The 18,700-nt window shown below is 53.5% G+C and overlaps 1 protein-coding gene across 1 annotated transcript in view; it reads right to left on the reverse strand.

Moving 5' to 3' along the window:
* Positions 1 to 18,700, reverse strand: part of LOC120921940 (disks large homolog 3-like) — a 206,607-nt gene that overhangs the window by 187,741 nt on the left and 166 nt on the right. Inside the window, exons 1-5 of the mRNA XM_040334450.1 lie at positions 18,468 to 18,700; positions 14,999 to 15,130; positions 10,960 to 11,109; positions 9,653 to 9,741; positions 8,225 to 8,368 (exon numbers count right to left, since the gene is read on the reverse strand). The exon at positions 18,468 to 18,700 is cut by the window's right edge and continues 166 nt beyond it. Coding sequence (XP_040190384.1) covers positions 8,225 to 8,368; positions 9,653 to 9,741; positions 10,960 to 11,109; positions 14,999 to 15,130; positions 18,468 to 18,483 — 531 coding nt within the window. The 5' untranslated portion in view covers positions 18,484 to 18,700. The remainder of the gene's footprint in view (positions 1 to 8,224; positions 8,369 to 9,652; positions 9,742 to 10,959; positions 11,110 to 14,998; positions 15,131 to 18,467) is intronic.

Raw genomic sequence — 18,700 nt, forward strand, 5'->3', positions numbered from 1 at the left:
ATTGCCCGGGGGCCCCATAATCTCCTATTGCCCCGGGGCCCCATAATCTCCTATTGCCCGGGGACCCCGTAATCTCCTATTGCCCCAGGGCACCATAATCTCCTATTGCCCGGGGGCACCATAATCTCCTATTGCCCGGGGGCACCATAATCTCCTATTGCCCGGGGACCCCATAATCTCCTATTGCCCCGGGGGACCCATAATCTCCTATTGCCCGGGGGCCCCATAATCTCCTATTGCCCCGGGGACCCCATGAGTTGTCAGTCCGCCCCTGGAAGTCTGTAAAAATGAATCTCCGTTCACCGCTAAATCTGTGTGAAAACATTCACCATCCGGAGCCATCGCCTTCTATAAAGAAGATCACCGGAGACACCCGACCTCCAAAAACCCGGAACTTCACCGCCTCCGGAACCTGGAACTTCACCGCCTCCGGAACCCGGAACTTCACCGCCTCCGGAAACCCGGAAGTTCAACCCCTCTAAAAACCCGGAACTTCACCGCCTCCGAAAATCCGGAACTTCGCCGCCTCCAAAAATCCGGAACTTCGCCGCCTCCGAAAACCCGGATCTTCACCGCCTCTGGAAACCCAGAACTTCACCGCCTCCGAAAACCCGAATCTTCACCGCCTCTGGAAACGCGGAACTTCACCGCTTCCGAAAACCCGGAACTTCACCGCCTCCGGAACTTCACCGCCCCCGAAAACCCAGAATTTCACCGCCTCCGGAAACCCGGAACTTCGCCGCCTCCGAAAACCCGGATCTTCACCGCCTCTGGAAACCCGGAACTTCACCGCCTCCGAAAACCCGAATCTTCACCGCCTCTGGAAACGCGGAACTTCACCGCTTCCGAAAACCCAGAATTTCACCGCCTCCGGAAACCCGGAACTTCGCCGCCTCCGAAAACCCGGATCTTCACCGCCTCTGGAAACCCAGAACTTCACCGCCTCCGAAAACCCGAATCTTCACCGCCTCTGGAAACGCGGAACTTCACCGCTTCCGAAAACCCGGAACTTCACCGCCTCCGGATCTTCACCGCCTCTGGAAACCCAGAACTTCACCGCTTCCGAAAACCCGGAACTTCACCGCCTCCGGAACTTCACCGCCCCCGAAAACCCAGAATTTCACCGCCTCCGGAAACCGGAACTTCACCGCCTCCGAAAACCCGGAACTTCACCGCCTCCGAAAACCCGGAACTTCACCGCCTCCGAGAACCCGGAACTTCACCGCCTCCGGAAACCGGAACTTCACCGCCTCCGGAAACGCGGAACTTCACCGCCTCTGAAACGCGGAACTTCACCGCCTCTGAAACGCGGAACTTCACCGCCTCTGAAACGCGGAACTTCACCGCCTCTGAAACGCGGAACTTCACCGCCTCTGAAACGCGGAACTTCACCGCCTCTGAAACGCGGAACTTCACCGCCTCCGAAAACGTGGAACTTCACCGCCTCCGGAAACCCGGAACTTCACCGCCTTTAAAAACCCGGAAATTCACCTCCTCCGGAAACCCGGAACTTCACCGCCTCTGGAAACCCGGAACTTCGCCGCCTCTGGAAACCCGAAACTTCACCGCTTCTGGAAACCCGGAACTTCACCGCCTCCGAAAACCCGGAACTTCACCGCCTCCGAAAACCCGGAACTTCACCGCCTCCGAAAACCCGGAACTTCACCGCCTCCGGAAACCCGGAACTTCACCGCCTTCGGAAACCCGGAACTTCACCGCCTCACTGCTTTTGATTTATCCTTATACCGAGCGCGTGTAATAAATACATAAAACAATTATTAAAGTGTGTGTGTGTGTGTGTATATATATAATACACACACCTTTTTATTTTTATTATATTTATTTTTTTTGTGTGTATAATATACACACACTTTATTCTTTTTTTTTTTTTTTTTTATTATTATTATTTGTGTGTGTGTGTGTGTGTGTGTGTATATATATATATAAACAGTGGCGGCTGGTGCTCAACATTTTTGGGGGGGCGCAAACGGGGAAAAAAAAAAAACAGCCTCACTGTGCCATCAATTCGCACCACTGTGCCATGCCATCAATTCGCACCACTGTGTCATGCCATCAAACGCAGCCACTGTGCCCATTGATGTCACTGTGCCCTTTAATTGTCGCCACTGTGCCCATTCATGCCGCTGTGCCAATTGTCGCCACTGTGCCCATTGATGTTACTGTGCCCTTCGTCGCTGCTGTGCCCTGTAAAACGCCCCCCCCCCCGCCCGGCACTTACCTTTACTGGAATCAGCCATCTACGTCCCACTGTCTTCTCCCGCCCTTGATGACGCTTCAGCCAATCAGGTTACTGATAGCCACAACCGGTCAACCTGATTGGGTGAGACGCCTGTCAGTCTTATCCAAGGAACGCACCCTGGTACGTTCCCCGGAAGGCTGAGGGCTGTACACGGAAAGCCGGTGGCTCTGATAGGCACTTCCGTACAGCCAACCAGCTGCCGTTATTCAGGTGGTCGGCGCTCACCAGCGGCGACAATAACATCGATTCATGCAATGCGTAAATCGATGGTATTAGTCAGTGGTGTGTGCGGGAGCCAGAGGGGGCGGCGCTCCAGCGCCCTCTATGGACGAACCGCCACCGATAATAAATGACATGCACAGTGAGTGCCCGGCTGTGAAGCCGAAAGCTGTTACGGCCGGGTGCCCACAGTTGCAATGGAGGCGCCGGCGGAGAAGTGGGGGAGAGGCGTGAAGCGCGTCGCTGGACTGTGGAACAGATAAGTGTATGTTTATTAATACACTTTTTGTAACTGATGACTTTTAATAAACATAAAAAAAAAAGTCTGGAACTTCCCTTTAACCCTCTTGGGCATGGAGGTCACCAGAGCTTCACAGGTTGTCACCGGAGTCCTCTTCCCCTCCCCCATGATGACATCACGGAGCTAGTGGATGTTAACAATCCCTGGGGATTCTACCATGAAGGTCACTTCCTGTTGAAGGGTGACAACGCTCTGTCAGTCTCCCGGTTGTGCTCTTGCGTTGTCACCCTGTGACATGGACTTTTGATCCTTTTACTGGGTGACAACGCTCTGTCCCCGTCATCCGATTTACACAGAGATGGCCCACTGGTGACGTCCCCATCAGGAAACCCGCCCTGAGAAATGGCGTGCCGCCATCGCTGGAGTGTATGGAGACAGGAAGTGGCTGCAGAGGGGTCCAAAGCATTGAGATGTAACAAAGGATGGAAGGAAAAGGAGAAAACAAAGATACAGGCCCGGATTTAGATACAATTGTGTATATTGGCGGGCGTAGCGTATCTCAGATACATTACGCCGCCGTAACTTAGGGCGCAAGTTCCGTATTCAGAAAAAACTTGCGCCCTTAGTTACGGCGGCGTAGTGTAAATGTGTCGGCGTAAGCCCGCCTAATTCAAATGTGGACGATGTGGGCGTGTTTTATTTAAATTAATTGTGACCCCCACGTATTTGACGTTTTTTTTTACGAACGGCGCATGCGCCGTCCGTGAACGTTTCCAAGTGCGCATGCTCCAAATTACGCCGCAAACTGTCAATGCTTTAGTCGTGAACGTAACTTACGTACAGCCCTATTCGCGAACGACTTACGTAAACGACGTAAAATACGACGCTGTTCGTGTGTTTCCGACTTCCATACCTAACATGACTTACCCCTGCTTTATGAGGGGTAACTTTACGCCGGAAAAAGCCTTAAAAAAATGCGCCGGGCGGACGTACGTTTCTGAATCGGCGTATCTACCTAATTTGCATATTCCTCGCGTAAATCTACGGAAAGCGCCACCTAGCGGCCAGCGTAAATATGCAGCCTAAGATACGACGGTTTCTTAGGGAAATCTATGCGTAACTGATTCTACGAATCGGGCGCATAGATACGACCCCGCCACTCAGAGTTACGACGGCGTATCCGGAGATACGCCGCCGAAACTCGTCTCTGAATCCGGGCCACAGAAACTGAAGGTTGGTTGAGCTGCGGTGATCGTCACTCTGCACAACGATCGGGAAGCACAAGGACCCAGCACCTGACTGGGCACCAACCAACGTTCCTGAATCTCTCGAGATCGCGCCGGTCCGATCTTTTCATCACCGATCCGATCGCAGAGATGGAGGGCGACTACAATCTGCACGTCTCCTAAGTCTTTCGAAGGAGGAACGACCTAACAATTCCTCGTTCTTATATATGGATCCTCAGAGACACACAATTTTCCCCAATCCCTCTTATTTTCCTAGCAAGTACAAGTCATCCTGCCCTTCTCCGCGCAAACTAATTATAGCCGGGGGAGGAGGAGGAGCGTGCTGGCCCAGCTGTGCAATGTGTGAGTGACAATGGGAAGACACCAAGCCATCGGACAGATACGACTCTGGAGGAAGGGAATCCTTGTATACAATGGCCCAGATTCAAGTAGAATTGCGCGATATTTGCGGGGGAGCAGGGCAACGATTTTGCCCTGCGCCCCCGCAAATATTTTGGGCTGCCCTCGATTCACGGAGCAGTAGCTCCGTGAATTGCGAGGGCGCGCCGGCAAATTTGCCCGGCGTAAGCGCGCGCAAGTTAAATGATCCCGCCGGGGGCGGGAATCATTTAAATTAGGCGCGCTCCCGCGCCGAGCGTACAGCGCATGCTCCTTCAGGAAAATTTCCCGACGCGCATTTGCGGCAAATGACGTCGCAAGGACGTCATTTGCTTCTAAGCGAACGTGAATGGCGTCCAGCGCCATTCACGTTTCACTTACGCAAACGCCGTGAAATTCAAATTTTACGGCGCGGGAAGGCCGGCAATACTTTAGCATTGGCTGCCCCTACTATTAGAAGGGGCAGCCTTGCGCTAAAAGTAGCCGTACGGAAACTCCGTACTTGGATTTCGCGGGGCTCGCGCAAGCTTGTGAATCAGTGGTAGTATGCAATTTGCATACTACACGCTGATACACAATGGGAGCGCCCCCTAGCGGCCCCCGCAAGAATGCAGCCTAAAATCTGCGAGGCATAAGAGCCTTATGCCACGCAGATTTTAGGCTGCAGTCGGTGTAACGAGGTTCCTGAATCAGGAGCACTCGTTACACCGGAGCAAGTCAGCAATTGCGCCGTGTAACCTATGATTGCGCGGGCGCAAGTGCTTCTTGAATCTGGGCCAATGTAACCAGTGAGGATGATTTACTAAGATGAACCCTCGAAGGGAAAATCCACAGGGGGGCTGTGATTGGATCGCGGGCTGGTGTGCGCGAGCGAATGTGTACAGTGGGGATCGAAGAACCTTTCTAGCTGGTCACACTGGCGTCTTGGTTTGCTGTCTGTTTTGAACTTTTAAAAAAAATGTTGTATACCGAATAGTCATTAAACTTCTGCGCATGCGCACGCAGATCTGCTCATGTGCACCACTTTACTTCTCTGGGTATGCTTCACGGAGGCTGGCAGTCTACTGAGTTGGTTGCTAGGACACTGGCTCTGCCTACACCATGGCAACCAATGACGCTGTCAGGCCCAGCTGTTTACATTCTATCAACCGATGATAAAAAAAAGATACCCACAGCATGACGCTGCCACCACCATGCTTCACAGTAGGGATGGTATTGGCCAGGTGATGGGCGGTGCCTGGTTTCCTCCACTTGCCACTCAGGCCAAAGAGTTCAATCTTTGTTTCATCAGACCAGAGAATTTTGTTTCTCATGACCGGAGAGTCCTTCAGGTGTCTTTTGGTGATCTCCAGGTGGCTGTCATGTGACTTTTTCTGAGGAGTGGCTTCCGTCTGGCCACTCCCCCATACAGACCTGATTGGTGGAGAGCTGCAGAGATGGTTGTTCTGGAAGGTTCTCCTCTCCCCCACAGAGAAACACTGGAGATCTGTCAGAGTGACCATCGTGTTATTGGTCACCTCCCTGACTGAGGCCCCCACTCCCCCGATCGCTCAGTTTGGCCGGGCGGCCCGCTCTAGGAAGAGTCCCGGGGGTTCCAAACTTCTTCCATTTACAGATGATGGAGGCCACTGTGCTCATTGGATCCTTCAATGTACCCTTCCCCCGATCTGTGTCTCCATACAATCCTGTCTCCGAGGTCTGCAGACAATTCCTTGGCTTGGTTTGTGCTCTGACATGCACTGTTACCTGTGGGACCTTCTATAGACAGGTGTGCGCCTTTCCAAATCATGTCCAATCACCTGAATTTACCACAGGAGGACTCCAATCAAGTTATAGAAACATCTCAAGGATGATCAGTGGAAACAGGAAGAACCTGAGCTCAATGGGAGGAGCCTGTGATACTTATGTACATGGGAGGAGCCTGTGATACTTATGTACATGGGAGGAGCCTGTGATATTTATGTACATGGGAGGAGCCTGTGATACTTATGTACATGGGAGGAGGCTGTTATACTTATGTACATGGGAGGAGTCTATGAGACTTATGTACATGGGAGGAGCCTGTGAGATTTATGTACATGGGAGGAGTCTGTGAGACTTTTGTGTACATGGGAGGAGTCTGTGATGCTTATGTACCTGGGAGGAGCCTGTGATACTTATGTACATGGGAGGAGCCTGTGATATTTATGTACATGGGAGGAGCCTGTGAGACTTATGTACATGGGAGGAGCCTGTGAGACTTGTGTACATGGGAGGAGCCTGTGAGACTTGTGTACATGGGAGGAGTCTGTGAGACTTGTGTACATGGGAGGAGCCTGTGAGACTTGTGTACATGGGAGGAGCCTGTGATACTTATGTACATGGGAGGAGCCTGTGATATTTATGTACATGGGAGGAGCCTGTGATACTTATGTACATGGGAGGAGGCCGTTATACTTATGTACATGGGAGGAGTCTATGAGACTTATGTACATGGGAGGAGCCTGTGAGATTTATGTGCATGGGAGGAGTCTGTGAGACTTTTGTGTACATGGGAGGAGCCTGTGATATTTATGTACATGGGAGGAGCCTGTGAGACTTATGTACATGGGAGGAGCCTGTGAGACTTGTGTACATGGGAGGAGCCTGTGAGACTTATGTACATGGGAGGAGTCTGTGAGACTTTTGTGTACATGGGAGGAGCCTGTTATATTTATGTACATGGGAGGAGCCTGTGATATTTATGTACATGGGAGGAGCCTGTGATATTTATGTACATGGGAGGAGCCTGTGATATTTATGTACATGGGAGGAGCCTGTGATATTTATGTACATGGGAGGAGCCTGTGATACTTGTGTACATGGGAGGAGCCTGTGAGATTTATGTACATGGGAGGAGCTTGGGATACTTGTGTACATGGGAGGAGCTTGGGATACTTGTGTACATGGAAGGAGCCTGGGATACTTGTGTACATGGGAGGAGCCTGTGATATTTATGTACATGGGAGGAGCCTGTGATATTTATGTACATGGGAGGAGCCTGTGATATTTATGTACATGGGAGGAGCTTGGGATACTTGTGTACATGGGAGGAGCTTGGGATACTTATGTACCTGGGAGGAGTCTGTGAGACGTATGTACATGGGAGGAGTCTGTGAGACTTTTGTGTACATGGGAGGAGCCTGTGATACTTGTGTACATGGGAGGAGCCTGTGATACTTGTGTACATGGGAGGAGCCTGTGATACTTGTGTACGTGGGAGGAGCCTGTGATACTTATGTATGTGGGAGGAGCCTGTAATACTTGTGTACGTGGGAGGAGCCTGTGATACTTATGTACATGGGAGGAGCCTGTGATACTTATGTATGTGGGAGGAGCCTATAATACTTGTGTACGTGGGAGGAGCCTGTGATACTTATGTACGTGGGAGGAGCCTGTGATACTTATGTATGTGGGAGGAGCCTGTAATACTTGTGTACGTGGGAGGAGCCTGTGATACTTATGTATGTGGGATTTTTTCCTTTTTTAATTTTTAAGAAATTTGCAAAGATTTCAAACAAACTTCTCTCACGCTGTCATTATGGGGGATTGTTTGTAGAAAATAATGAATTGAATCCATTTTGGAATGAGGATGTAACATCACAAAATGTGGGAAAAGTGAAGCTCTGTGAGTACTTTTCATATGCACTGTATATGGAAGGGCGGAGTCCTATGTACACCCTATGAGAAGAGAAGAAGGATTGTATCTGTTAGGAAAACTTGATACAATGTATCCGATATCCAGCCATCGCATTGGTCAGTCACGGGTCACACCGGATCGAAACCCGATCAGTAAAATTAACACTTTCATGTCTATAAAAGATTTTCGGAGAGATGGGTGAGGGAAGAATGTGATCTGACCTTGGGAAGGGTTGCGTGTGTCGGGCTCAGCCATGTCTGTACCGTCTCCTTCTTCTCTTCAGTAATCCTCATGGTCACACAGACACACTGGGGCCCCGCCGGCTCCCTCGTCACGTCATCACCCAACTCCGCTTCCTCCAATGTCTGGAAAAAAAAGCCAAAAAAAGTTTTACACAAAATCCAAAACGCAACCGTTTGGAAATCAGCAAAAAAATTCCCCTTTTAAACCTACAAGGGCCCCGGGGGCCCCTGACTGCTTCCCCGGGGCCCCTGACTGCTGCCCTGGGGCCCCTGACTGCTGCGTGACAAAGCTTTGTAAATAAGCAATGGGCTAAACATTGAATTTTTGCTCTACTAGAATAATAATGGTCCACTTTCCTGATATAATCTCTACTGTGATGCTGCGCTCTCTCTCCTGTGATGCTGCTCGCTCTCTCTCCTGTGATGCTGCTCGCTCTCTCTCCTGTGATGCTGCTCGCTCTCTCTCCTGTGATGCTGCTCGCTCTCTCTCCTGTGATGCTGCTCGCTCTCTCTCCTGTGATGCTGCGCTCTCGCTCTCTCTCCTGTGATGCTGCGCTCTCGCTCTCTCTCCTGTGATGCTGCGCTCTCGCTCTCTCTCCTGTGATGCTGCGCTCTCGCTCTCTCTCCTGTGATGCTGCGCTCTCGCTCTCTCTCTCTCGTGTGATTCTGTTCGCGCTCTCTCTCTCCTGTGATGCTGCGCTCTCGCTCTCTCTCGTGTGATGCTGTTCTCTCTCTCTCTCCTGTGATGCTGCGCTCTTTCTCTCTCACTCTCCTGTGATGCTGTTCTCGCTTCTGTGATGCTGTTCTCTCTCCTGTGATGCTGTTCTCTCTCCTGTGATGCTGCGCTCTCGCTCTCTCTCCTGTGATGCTGCGCTCTCGCTCTCTTTCTCTCGTGTGATTCTGTTCGCGCTCTCTCTCTCCTGTGATGCTGCGCTCTCGCTCTCTCTCGTGTGATGCTGTTCTCTCTCTCTCTCCTGTGATGCTGCGCTCTTTCTCTCTCACTCTCCTGTGATGCTGTTCTCGCTTCTGTGATGCTGTTCTCTCTCCTGTGATGCTGCGCTCTCTCCTGTGATGCTGTTCTCTCTCCTGCGATGCTGTTCTCACTCCTGTAATGCTGTTCTCTCTACTGTATGTGATACTGTTCTCTCTTCTGTAATGCTGTTGTCTCTTGATGCTGTTTTCTCTCCTGTATGTGATGCTGTTCTCTCTCCTGTATGTCATGCTGTGCTCTCTCCTGTATGTCATGCTGTGCTCTCTCCTGTATGTCATGCTTTGCTCTCTCCTGTATGTCATGCTGTGCTCTCTTCTGTAATGTTGTTCTCTCTCCTGTGATGCTGTTCTCTCTCTCTCTTGGAATGCGTAAAATGGCGGCAGTTGCAATGTGTATGTCACATGATATTCACGCACATGTTTATCAAATGAGGTATTTTCAATAAAAATGACGCACACGTTAATTTTAGCGCACACGATTACCAGTTTTTTAATATCTTTGGTCGCTTTTGAGTGAATAAATATGAAACGTAAAAGTTAAGATTGCAAACACCGAGCGAAAGAGTGACAAACTTTGGTACCCAACATTGTCCATGGGGGGGGGGGGGCCTTTAGGGCCTCGTTCACATTGGCGACTGGAAAGGTGGTAAAAACAGATTTATCCCCCCCCCATCTAAAAAAGGCGGTGCTTATAATGCAACCAATTTTAATGTAACTTGTTGAGCTGAGAGGTGGTCGGGGGATTGCGGAGGTCGTAGTCTCTCCCCTCCGGCATGCACAGTAATCGGCGTAGGCGTCCCATTGTGTGTGTGTGTGTGTGTGTGTGTGTGTGTGTGTTTATGTAAACGGGGGCCCCCGGGGGCTTTCACTTTTATATACAGCACATTGCTTTATTTATTTATTTTTATATGATAAAATAAATTTTTATTAAAGATCAGTCTGGAGTATACAGTATATATCCTTTGCTGGCAGGAGTTAGCACCTAGGTAAGGAAGACGCCTTCTACTGTCTTCAGGGGGTGGGGGTCTCGAGTGTCAGAGGGCCCCCCGTGGCCCCTAGGCTGCAGGTTGGGCACCAGGGTACAAGACTAAAGACCTCTCTCGTAACGCTGTGCTCTCTCTCGTGACGCTGTGCTCTCTCTCGTGACGCTGTGCTCTCTCTCTCGTGACGCTGTGCTCTCTCTCTCGTGACGCTGTTCTCACTGCTGTAACGCTGTTCTCACTGCTGTAGTGCTGTTCTCTCTCCTGTATGTGATGCTGCTCTCTCTCTCGTAACGCTGTGCTCTCTCTCGAAACGCTGTGCTCTCTCTGCTGTAACGCTGTGCTGTCTCTGCTGTAACGCTGTTCTCGCTGCTGTAATGCTGTTCTCTCTCCTGTATGTGATGCTGTTCTCTCTCTCCTGTAATGCTGTTCTCTCTCTCTCTCTCTCCTGTGATGCTGCGCTCTCTCTCTTGTGTGTGTGTGTGTGTGTGTGTGTGTGTGTGTTTATGTAAATGGGGGCCCCCGGGGGCTTTCACTTTTATATACAGCACATTGCTTTATTTTTTTAATATAATAAAATACATTTTATTAAAGATCAGTCTGGAGTATACAGTATATACCCTTTGCTGGGAGGAGTTAGCACCTAGGTAAGGAAGACGCCTTCTACTGTCTTCAGGGGGGGTCTCGAGTGTCAGAGGGCCCCCTGTGGCCCCTAGGCTGCAGGTTGGGCACAAGACTAAAGACCTCTCATACACTGTAACAATGTTTCAGATGGATCTCTCAGTGTCTGATGGATTGTTACCTGTTTTTCTTCTTCTATAGAATTCAGAGGTGGGCATTCGGCGGTCTCCTTGGCTGCAGAATTCAGAGTGACCTCATAACATTCCCGGATATCTGAAATACACGGAATGTACGCCGATGATGCCATACGGGTAAGAACTTTCCATTTCCAATGCATACTTTTATTTTAGACCAGGTGATGTCATCACCGGGGTCTCCATCTTTCTCTGTGCAATGCAGGCTGGTGGGAGGGGCCGGCAGGGTGCTGTGCGTAACTTCCTGAAAACCTCACAACCCACCCCCCCGCCTCAGTACAGGGGAACCTCTAATGACAAGTATAATCCGTTCCAGGAGAATACTTGTAATCCAAAGCACGCGCATATCAAAGCGAGTTTCCCCATAGAAGTCAATGGAAATGAAGATAATTCGTTCCGCATTGACTTCTATGGCATGCGATGCCGCATGTGGCCAGAGGTGCGGGGGCGCTGGAGAGCCTCAGAAATACTCGGGGACAGCTCAGCTGATCTCGGGAAAAGGTTTGGAAACACTCTGGACCGAACCGTTCCGAGTGTCGTCGGCGCCCCCTGCACCTCTCTGGCTAAATGCGGTACTGCACACCCCATTTGCTTGAATTATGGTCCTTTTGCGAGACGACGCTCAGAATAAATAAAAAATATTAAAGTTGCTCGTTATTCAAACGCTCGTTAACCGCGTTACTCGTAAACCGCGGTTCCACTGAACGCCTCCCAAGAGCCCTCAGTCCTGGCAGTGGGAGGAGTTATGCAAATCTAAAAATGCCTTAATAGTTGAAGTAGGCGTTTCTAGGCATGCAGACCGCCCCCCCCCCCCCAGGTAACGCCCACATGTGATGCTGAGCCTCTATGATTGAAAGAACTGAAATCCATGCACACCACATGTGGTGGTAGTTATTTCACGGAAGTGTTATACAGTGAGGGGGGGGGGAAGTATTTGACCCCCTGCTGATTTTGTACGTTTGCCCCACTGACAAAGAAACAATCGGTTTTATTATAACAGTGAGAGACAGAAAAACAAAAATATCCAGAAAAACACATTTCAATTTTTTTTTTTATTAACTGATTTGCATTTTAATGAGTGACATAAGTATGTGAACCCCTCACAAAACATGACTTAGTAGTTGGAGAATCCCTTGTTGGCGATCACAGAGGTCAGATGATTCGTGGAGTTGGCACTGATAAGGTGGCACCGATGAGGTGGCATTGAAATGCTGCAATGATGGGTACTTATGGGTGGCACTGATAGGCGATACTACTGGGCACTTATAGGCGGCACTGATATGCCGTCATTCTGCTATAGGCCGGGCAGGAAGTAGTTAATGTAGAATAATGTAAAATTATGCATTTGGGTGGCAAAAATATGAATAAAATCTATACACTGGGGGAGGGGGAGCCTCTGGGGGGATCTAGGATGGAAAAGGACCTGGGGGTCCTAGTAGATGATAGGCTCAGGTATGGGGGATGGAGGAGCTTGGGTATGAGGGAGGGAGGAGCTTGGGTATGAGTGAGGAGCTCAGGTATGGGGGAGGGAGGAGCTCAGGTATGAGGGGGGGAGCCTCTGGGGGATCGAGGATGGAAAAGGACTGAGGGGTCCTAGTAGATGATAGGCTCAGCAATGAGGGAGGGAGGAAGGAGCTCGGATATGGGGGACGGAGGAGCTCAGGTATGAGGGGGGGAGCCTGTGGGGGATCTAGGATTGAAAAGGACTGGGGGGTCCTAGTAGATGATAGGCTCAGCAATGAGGGAGGGAGGAGCTCGGGTATGGGGATTGGAGGAGCTCAGGTATGAGGGGGGGGGGGGGAGCCTCTGGGGGATCTAGGATGGAAAAGGACCTGGGGGTCCGAGTAGATGATAGGCTCAGGTATGAGGGAGGGAGGAGCTCGGGAATGAGGGAGGGAGGGAGGGAGGGAGGAACTCGGGTATGGGGAGGGAGGAGCTCAGGTATGGGGGGGAGAGGCTCTGGGGGATCTAGGATGGAAAAGCACTGGGGGGTCCTAGTAGATGATAGGCTCAGCAATGAGGAAGGGAGGAGCTCAGGTATGGGGGGAGAACCTCTGGGGGGATCTAGGATGGAAAAGGACCTGGGGGTCAGAGTAGATGATAGGCAGCAATGAGGGGGGGGGAGGAGCTCAGGTATGGGGAGGGGAGGAGCTCAGGTATGGGGGAGGGAGGAGCTCAGGTATGGGGGTAGAACCTCTGGGGGGATCTAGGATGGAGAAAAGGACCTGGGGGTCCGAGTAAATGATAGGCTCAGCAATGGGGGAGGAAGGAGCATACAGTAGGTATGGGGGAGGGAGGAGCTCAGGTATGGGGGAGGGAGGAGCTCAGGTATGAGGGGGGGAGCCTCTGGGGGATCTAGAATGGAAAAGGACCGGGGGGTCCTAGTAGATGATGGGCTCAGCAATGAGGGAGGAAGGAGCTCAGGTATGGGGGAGGGAGGAGCTCAGATATGGGGGAGAACCTCTGGGGGGGATCTAAGATGGCAAAGGACCTGGGGGTCCTAGTAGATGATAGGCTCAGCAATGGGGAAGGGAGGAGCTCAGGTATGGGGGGGAGAACCTCTGGGGGGGATCTAGAATGGCAAAGGACCGGGGGGTCCTAGTAGTAGATAGGCTCAGCAGTGGGGGAGGGGGGAGCTCGGGTATGGGGGAGGGATGAGCTCAGGTATGGGGAGAGAACCTCTGGGGGGATCTAGGATGGAAAGGACCTGGGGGTCCTAGTAAATGAGGCTCAGCAATGCCAAGCTGCTGCTAGCAAAGCAAACAGAATATTGGCATTAAAAAAGGGGATCAAATCCAGAGATAAAAGGATAATTCTCCCCTCTACAAGACTCTGGTCCGGCCACACCTGGAGTATGCCGTCCAGTTCTGGGCACCAGTCCTCGGGAAGGATGTACTGGAAATGGAGAGAGTACAAAGATGGACAACAAAGCTAATAAAGGGTCCGAAGGTATGGCAATATTCTCGTAGAAAATAATAATAAATAATAATACTTTTCTACGAGAATATTCCCAATACCTTCATATAAAACTATAAATATAATAAAATAATATTAATAAAAAATTATAATAATAAATAATAATACTTAATAAAAAATAATAATAAGTATTATTAATAAAAAATAATAATAATAATAATAATAATATTATTATTTTATTATATTTATAGTTTTATATGAAGGTATTGGGAATATTCTCGTAGAAAAGTCTTTTATTATTATTATTTATATTATTATTATTTTCCTCTCTGTATAATAATGTAAAGAAAAGATCTTCCCTTCCCTTCCATGGAGAGATTTTTTATTTCTTTTTTATAATTTTGCGGCATTTTTGTTCCATTTTTTGGGTGTCGTTCAGATCCAGAAATTGATGTTTATACTTTCGGTCGTATTTCTGAAAGTTTTTGATGCAGATCTTCGGAGGACTGTGAAGCCGTTGCGCGTCGGAGTTTAATGAATAAAGTGTTTTCACTAACATGCCAGCCCGGCCGCGTCCCACGCCCCCTCCCCCCCCCCCCTTCTGGGAAATAACTCCGAACTCATCAACCATAAGATCCCAAGCTTCTGTCTTACTGGGCATTAACCCTCTCCTGCCCCCCCCCCCCCCCGCCAACATGTCCCCCAGTGATCAGACTGTACATTGTACCTTTTGGAGGAGAAGGAGGCATTTCATCAGTCTCCCCTCCCCTAGTGATCAGACTGTACATTGTAACTTTGTAGCAACAAGGTTAGAGGCTGCAGCAGGGGCTGATCTGTGTCAGACATTTGTGAACATAGCCACTCACCTCTGAGCCGGCATCTCAGTCCCTGGATAATGGCTAAACAAAGAGGGCTCCGTACATATGGGAAGAAGGGGGAGGGGAGTATGATATCTGTGGGAGGTCCTTAAATACCTGACACATTAGCCAGCATGCTGCACATCACATGACAGAGTCTGTCTGATGACAGGTCCACTTTAAATGTTCTCATACCTAAAAGAGCCTGGAAGAGGTCACTCCGGAACATTCCCATCACCCCCTGGAGGGAGGCGCGGAGCTTCTGCTGGTCGGGGGTGCACAGCTTGGCCTGGTAGGTGCAGAGCAGGTGCAGCGCACGTTCCGTACCTGGAAATACGATCACATGGTATGAACCCGGGAGGAAGAGGAGCGCGGGGGGACAGAGGGAAGAGGAGCGCAGGGGCACAGGAGGAAAAGGAGGGCGGGGAGAGGAGCGCAGGGAACGGGAGGAAGAGGAGCGCAGGGAACGGGAGGAAGAGGAGCGCAGAGGAAGGAGACGGGAGGAAGAGGAGCGTAGGGGAAGGAGCGCGGGGGACGGGAGGAAGAGGAGCGCAGAGGTTGGAGCGTGGGGGACGGGAGGAAGAGGAGCGCAGGGGAAGGAGCGCGGGAGACGAGAGGAAGAGGAGCGCAGAGGAAGGAGCGCGGGAGACGAGAGGAAGAGGAGCGCAGAGGAAGGAGCGCGGGGGACGGGAGGAAGAGGAGCGCAGAGGAAGGAGCGCGGGGGACGGGAGGAAGAGGAGCGCAGAGGAATGAGCGCGGGGGACGGGAGGAAGAGGAGCACAGAGGAAGGAGCGTGGGGGACGGGAGGAAAAGGAGCGCAGAGGAAGGAGCGTGGGGGACGGGAGGAAGAGGCGCGCAGAGGAAGGAGACGGGAGGAAGAGGAGCGCAGAGGAAGGAGCGTGGGGGACGGGAGGAAGAGGAGCGCAGAGGTTGGAGCGTGGGGGACGGGAGGAAGAGGAGCGCAGGGGAAGGAGCGCGGGAGATGGGAGGAAGAGGAGCACAGAGGAAGGAGCGTGGGGGACGGGAGGAAAAGGAGCGCAGAGGAAGGAGCGTGGGGGACGGGAGGAAGAGGAGCGCAGAGGAAGGAGCGCGGGGGACGGGAGGATGAGGAGCGCAGAGGAATGAGCGCGGGGGACGGGAGGAAGAGGAGCGCAGAGGAAGGAGCATGGGGGACGGGAGGAAGAGGAGCGCAGAGGAATGAGCGCGGGGGACGGGAGGAAGAGGAGCGCAGAGGAAGGAGCGCGGGGGACGGGAGGAAGAGGAGCGCAGAGGAAGGAGCGCGGGGGACGGGAGGAAGAGGAGCGCAGAGGAAGGAGCGCGGGGGACGGGAGGAAGAGGAGCGCAGAGGAAGGAGCGCGGGGGACGGGAGGAAGAGGAGCGCAGAGGAAGGAGCGTGGGGGACGGGAGGAAGAGGAGCGCAGGGGAAGGAGCGTGGGGGACGGGAGGAAGAGGAGCGCAGAGGAAGGAGCGCGGGGGACGGGAGGAAGAGGAGCGCAGAGGAAGGAGCGCGGGGGACGGGAGGAAGAGGAGCGCAGAGGAAGGAGCGCGGGGGACGGGAGGAAGAGGAGCGCAGGGGAAGGAGCGCGGGGGACGGGAGGAAGAGGAGCGCAGGGGAAGGAGCGCGGGGGACGGGAGGAAGAGGAGTGCAGGGGCACGGGAGGAAGAGGAGCGCGGGGGCACGGGAGGAAGAGGAGCGCGGGGGAACGTGGGGAAGAGGAGCGCGGGGGGACCGGGAGGAAGAGGAGCGCAGAGGAATGTGCGCGGGGGACGGGAGGAAGAGGAGGGCAGAGGAAGGAGCGCAGAGGAAGGAGCGCGGGGGACGGGAGGAAGAGGAGCGCAGGGGAAGGAGCGCGGGGGACGGGAGGAAGAGGAGCGCAGGGGAAGGAGCGCGGGGGACGGGAGGAAGAGGAGTGCAGGGGCACGGGAGGAAGAGGAGCGCGGGGGAACGTGGGGAAGAGGAGCGCGGGGGGACCGGGAGGAAGAGGAGCGCGGGGGGACCGGGAGGAAGAGGAGCGCAGAGGAATGAGCGCGGGGGACGGGAGGAAGAGGAGCGCAGAGGAATGAGCGCGGGGGACAGGAGGAAGAGGAGCGCAGAGGAAGGAGCGCGGGGGACAGGAGGAAGAGGAGCGCAGAGGAAGGAGCGCGGGGGACGGGAGGAAGAGGAGCGCAGAGGAAGGAGCGCGGGGGACGGGAGGAAAAGGAGCGCAGAGGAAGGAGCGCGGGGGACAGGAGGAAGAGGAGCGCAGAGGAATGAGTGCAGGGGACGGGAGGAAGAGGAGGGCAGGGGAGGGAGCGCGGGGGACGGGAGGATGAGGAGCGCAGAGGAATGAGCGCGGGGGACGGGAGGATGAGGAGCGCAGAGGAATGAGTGCGGGAGACGGGAGGAAGAGGAGGGCAGGGGAAGGAGCGCGGGGGACGGGAGGATGAGGAGCGCAGAGGAATGAGCGCGGGGGACGGGAGGATGAGGAGCGCAGAGGAATGAGCGCGGGAGACGGGAGGAAGAGGAGCGCAGAGGAAGGAGCGTGGGGGACGGGAGGAAGAGGAGCGCAGAGGAAGGAGCGCGGGGGACGGGAGGAAAAGGAGCGCAGAGGAAGGAGCGTGGGGGACAGGAGGAAGAGGAGCGCAGGGGAAGGAGCGCGGGGGACAGGAGGAAGAGGAGCGCAGAGGAAGGAGCGCGGGGGACAGGAGGAAGAGGAGCGCAGAGGAAGGAGCGTGGGGGACGGGAGGAAGAGGAGCGCAGAGGAATGAGTGCAGGGGACGGGAGGAAGAGGAGGGCAGGGGAAGGAGCGCGGGAGACGGGAGGAAGAGGAGCGCAGGGGAAGGAGCGCGGGAGACGGGAGGAAGAGGAGCGCCGAGGAAGGAGCGTGGGGGACGGGAGGAAGAGGAGCGCAGAGGAATGAGTGCAGGGGACGGGAGGAAGAGGAGCGCAGGGGAAGGAGCGCGGGAGACGGGAGGAAGAGGAGCGCAGGGGAAGGAGCGCGGGAGACGGGAGGAAGAGGAGCACAGAGGAAGGAGGGCGGGAGACGAGAGGAAGAGGAGTGCGGGGGACGGGAGGAAGAGGAGCGCAGGGGAAGGAGTGCGAGGGACAGGAGGAAGAGGAGCACAGGGGAAGGAGCGCGGGGGACAGGAGGAAGAGGAGCGCAGAGGAAGGAGTGCGAGGGACAGGAGCACAGGGGAAGGAGTGCGGGGGACGGGAGGAAGAGGAGCGCAGAGGAAGGAGCGCGGGGGACGGGAGGAAGAGGAGCGCAGGGGAAGGAGTGCGGGGGACGGGAGGAAGAGGAGCGCAGAGGAATGAGTGTGGGGGACGGGAGGAAGAGGAGCGCAGAGGAAGGAGCGCGGGAGACGGGAGGAAGAGGAGCGCAGAGGAAGGAGCGCGGGGGACAGGAGGAAGAGGAGCGCAGAGGAAGGAGCGCGGGGGACAGGAGAAAGAGGAGCGCAGAGGAAGGAGCGCGAGGGACAGGAGGAAGAGGAGCGCAGAGGAAGGAGCGCGAGGGACAGGAGGAAGAGGAGCGCAGGGAACAAGAGGAAAAGGAGCGCAGGGGAAGGAGCGCGGGAGACGGGAGGAAGAGGAGCGCAGGGGAAGGAGCGTAGGGGACAGAAGGAAGAGGAGCGCAGGGAACAGACCTGGAAATAAAGAACTGCAGACTGCAGGGACAAGTCTCACCTTTCCTGGAGGACATGGATCTGCACTTCTGTATTTCTTAAATGCCAAAACCTGTGTCAGCCTATCAGGTGTCAGATTCTTCTCCCACCTGGGAACGGCTGTCGGTTTCCTTCTCTCCCGGAGTCCGCGCTTCCTGTCTGCAGCTGGAAAGTTGGATGATAAAAAGTAGGACAAAGTGCAACTGCAAACACCGCTCAGCCGGGATCTGCCCTCCGCACACAGCACTAGAATAA

This window comes from Rana temporaria (assembly GCF_905171775.1).
Source record: "Rana temporaria chromosome 9 unlocalized genomic scaffold, aRanTem1.1 chr9f, whole genome shotgun sequence".
Lineage (NCBI taxonomy): Eukaryota > Metazoa > Chordata > Amphibia > Anura > Ranidae > Rana > Rana temporaria.